The sequence below is a fragment of the Fukomys damarensis genome, unplaced genomic scaffold, assembly GCF_012274545.1.
Source record: "Fukomys damarensis isolate Sample0158 unplaced genomic scaffold, DMR_v1.0_HiC HiC_scaffold_32, whole genome shotgun sequence".
In the NCBI taxonomy this organism is placed as follows: Eukaryota; Metazoa; Chordata; class Mammalia; order Rodentia; family Bathyergidae; genus Fukomys; species Fukomys damarensis.
Genome location: NW_022900944.1, coordinates 31,981,145 through 31,984,004, shown reverse-complemented (window position 1 = coordinate 31,984,004; position 2,860 = coordinate 31,981,145). Strand labels below are relative to the sequence as shown.

The following is a 2,860-nucleotide window of genomic DNA, read 5'->3' as shown; positions in this document are numbered from 1 at the left end:
CGTTTTTTTTAAATAGCTTTTTTTTTTTTTTTTTGGTAGTACTGGAGATTGATCCCTCATACATACTGAACAAACGCTCTACCACTAAACAACACTCTCAGCCCTTTTAAAAATTTTGAGATGGGTCTCACTAAGTTGCTCAGGCCAGATATGAATTTGAGATTCTCCTGTCTCAGCTTCCCAAGTGCTGGGATTGTAAATGTGTGACACTATACACAGGTAGGACCATGTATTCTGATAAGGTTCAGGCTGCATACAATAGCAGGTCCAAAACTCTTCATTCAGGATACCAGAATCCCTATTCTAGAAGATGATATAGAGAGGCACAATCAATCCAGCAAGGGCAGCCAGAACTTGTGAAATAGATATACTAGCTCAACTTCTGAATTTATCCTTTAGGGTCCCATTTTGACCCTAGCGCTAGAGACTTACATAAATTGCGCCTAGTTGGCTTCTGTCATTATCAAATAACTGGTAGTAATGTTGAATGAAGCTGGATCCAATCTGCTCCCAAATTGGCTTGTCTCCCATTCTGGAGTGTTGCCCAGTGTCAATGAGACCTGCAAAACCAGGGAGACAAAGAGAAAAGCATTGGTACTGCAGAACAGGAGATAGCAGCTGCTGACTTCTACTACTATTTCCTGACCTCGGGGCACAGGGGTCCTTTGCTCAGGTCTGTTGTCTCAGGAAACAGGGTCAGGCCCTGGGGATCAGGCTGGAGTCTTTTTTTAATGGATCTTTGTTTCTTTCTTTCTGTTTGTTTTTGAGACAGGATCTCACTATGTAGTTCATGCTGGCCTTGAACTCACTATGTAACCCAGGCTGCCCTCAAACTCATAGCAATCCTGCCACAGCTTCCCAAGTGCTGGGATTCTACACAGGCATGCACCACACCTGGCTGGTACCAGTGCTGGACCAGTACTGGGAACCCAGAGGATGAGATTCAGCCCTTCCTTTGAAGAGCTCCTGGTTAGAGGAGATAGAGGAGTTGAGATAAAGGAGTGCCAGGGTTTCAAAAGATACAGGTTGGGTGCTGAGGGTGGAGCTATGACAAAAGAAAATCAGAGCAGGCCCTACAATGTCCAATAAGGGGAAGGGCCTTGAAGGAAGAGTTAAGCACTTAAGCCACAGCCCATATTTTTAAATTTAATTCTCTCAACAACCTGTAAGGCCAGTTATTGTTATTCCTCCCACTTTGTAGATTAGAAAACTACTAATTTCTATTCCAGCCCTTGGGTCCCCAGCACTGTGCAAGGTCTTTGTTGACAGGTCAAGGTTCAGGGCCTCACTTTTGGGGGGGAGGGGTAATGGTGATTCAGCCCAGGGCCTTGCATAAGCTAGGCAAGTGTTGTATCACTGAGCTACATCCTCAATCCTCAAGTTCCCACTTCAGACAAATAATCAGTGGCCCCATTGGTCTCAAGGAGGCAGTTGACATCTGAAGTCAGGTGATACCTGACTTGGCCCTTTCTGGGACATTTCTTCATTGATGAGGATGGACTCCTCCCTACTTTAGAGCTAGGGACATGAGCATAGCTGAGGGGAGTGGGGAAGTGAAATGTGTCATCTCTTTACCACATCCTCCTCCATCCTAGTACCACCTTCATTGACACAGGCTCTCTGAGGAGTTTCCATGCTAGAAACCATGATCCCAAGAACTCAGGGCAAAGCCTGAGCTGGTTTTGCTAGGCCCTTCCCAGAGTGGGAGGCCTGTATCTCCCTGGGGACTCAGTACTGCTTGTTCTGTAGTGGTCTGTAACATAGAGGAACACACACCCTGTCCTGACATTAAGCCAAAGCAGTGACGAGGTAAGTTTAGCAGGGGTCAGATCTGTTGTAGGTCACTGACTAAATGGACTTCCTTCTTAACCCCCTCTTCTGTAAAATAGAGACCTTAACCCTGATGATGTTGCCTGAGGTTATATAGGTGCTGAATGAAAGAACCTGGTAAAGTCCTTGCTCTATATGGTTAACTGCTAACTCACTCCATTTCTGTGGCCTAATCCAAGGCCAGAGAAGCCACTGGGGAGGGGCAGTATAGAAGACAGCCAATCCCCCAGTCTATGACCAATACTCCAGCCAATGAAGGGCCAGGAAAATAAGCCAGCTTTATTTTAGGTACCCTAGGAGGTAGTGACACTAAAAATAGAAGCTCATTGCTGGGATGACTAAGAAATGTTCAGGAAAGTCTAAAACAAGCAGAGGAGAAAGTGTGGATCCGGCCATGCATGTACATAGGAAAACAAGTGTATCCCAGGTCAGACTGCCAAGAAACAAATCAACAAGCAGGAAAGGTGCAGGACCCATGTATAGTTTCAGGTGCTGTGTCAGTCACTTTTCCAAAGAGTTAGACTGGCTGTACCCCCACACAAATATGGAATACCTGAGTCAGAGCACAGGTCCCCAACCCTGAGTCTCTGCCCCTTCTACCCTAGTACGCACTGTGCTCAGCTCACTAAATGTGTCAAATCCACACACCCCGCCACAAGATGCCTGGCCCAGTCCCTGAGAGTGCTTGAGGCAGGGGGAAAGCTGCAGGAATACCTAAGGGCTATCTCTTCAGCCCACAGAAAGGTGGGGCAGCCTTCAGGAAAGGTCTTAGACTCCCGGTGACAGGCAAACTTTTAGAGACAAGTGCTCAAACTGCAACCCCATTTATTGCAAACTCATTTATTTATCACAAAGTGCCAACACTGCAATTAAACCTGCATACTTCCAGGCATGGTGGTGCACATCTGTAATCCCAGCACCCTGGGAGGCTGAGGCAGGAGGAACTCTGCAAGTTCAAGACCAGCCTGGGTTTTTGAGACCCTGTCTCAAAAACAACAACCAAAAATACACCTAAAAAAAAAAAAAAAAA

At 46.3% G+C, this 2,860-nt stretch overlaps 1 protein-coding gene across 2 annotated transcripts in view; it reads right to left on the bottom strand.

Annotated features, from left to right (window-relative positions):
• Positions 1 to 2,860, bottom strand: part of Nutf2 (nuclear transport factor 2) — a 20,631-nt gene that overhangs the window by 5,781 nt on the left and 11,990 nt on the right. For both annotated transcript variants that reach the window (XM_010612274.3, XM_010612273.2), the window contains exon 2: positions 433 to 560. In XM_010612274.3, the coding sequence (XP_010610576.1) occupies positions 433 to 531 (99 nt within the window). In that variant the 5' untranslated portion in view covers positions 532 to 560. The remainder of the gene's footprint in view (positions 1 to 432; positions 561 to 2,860) is intronic.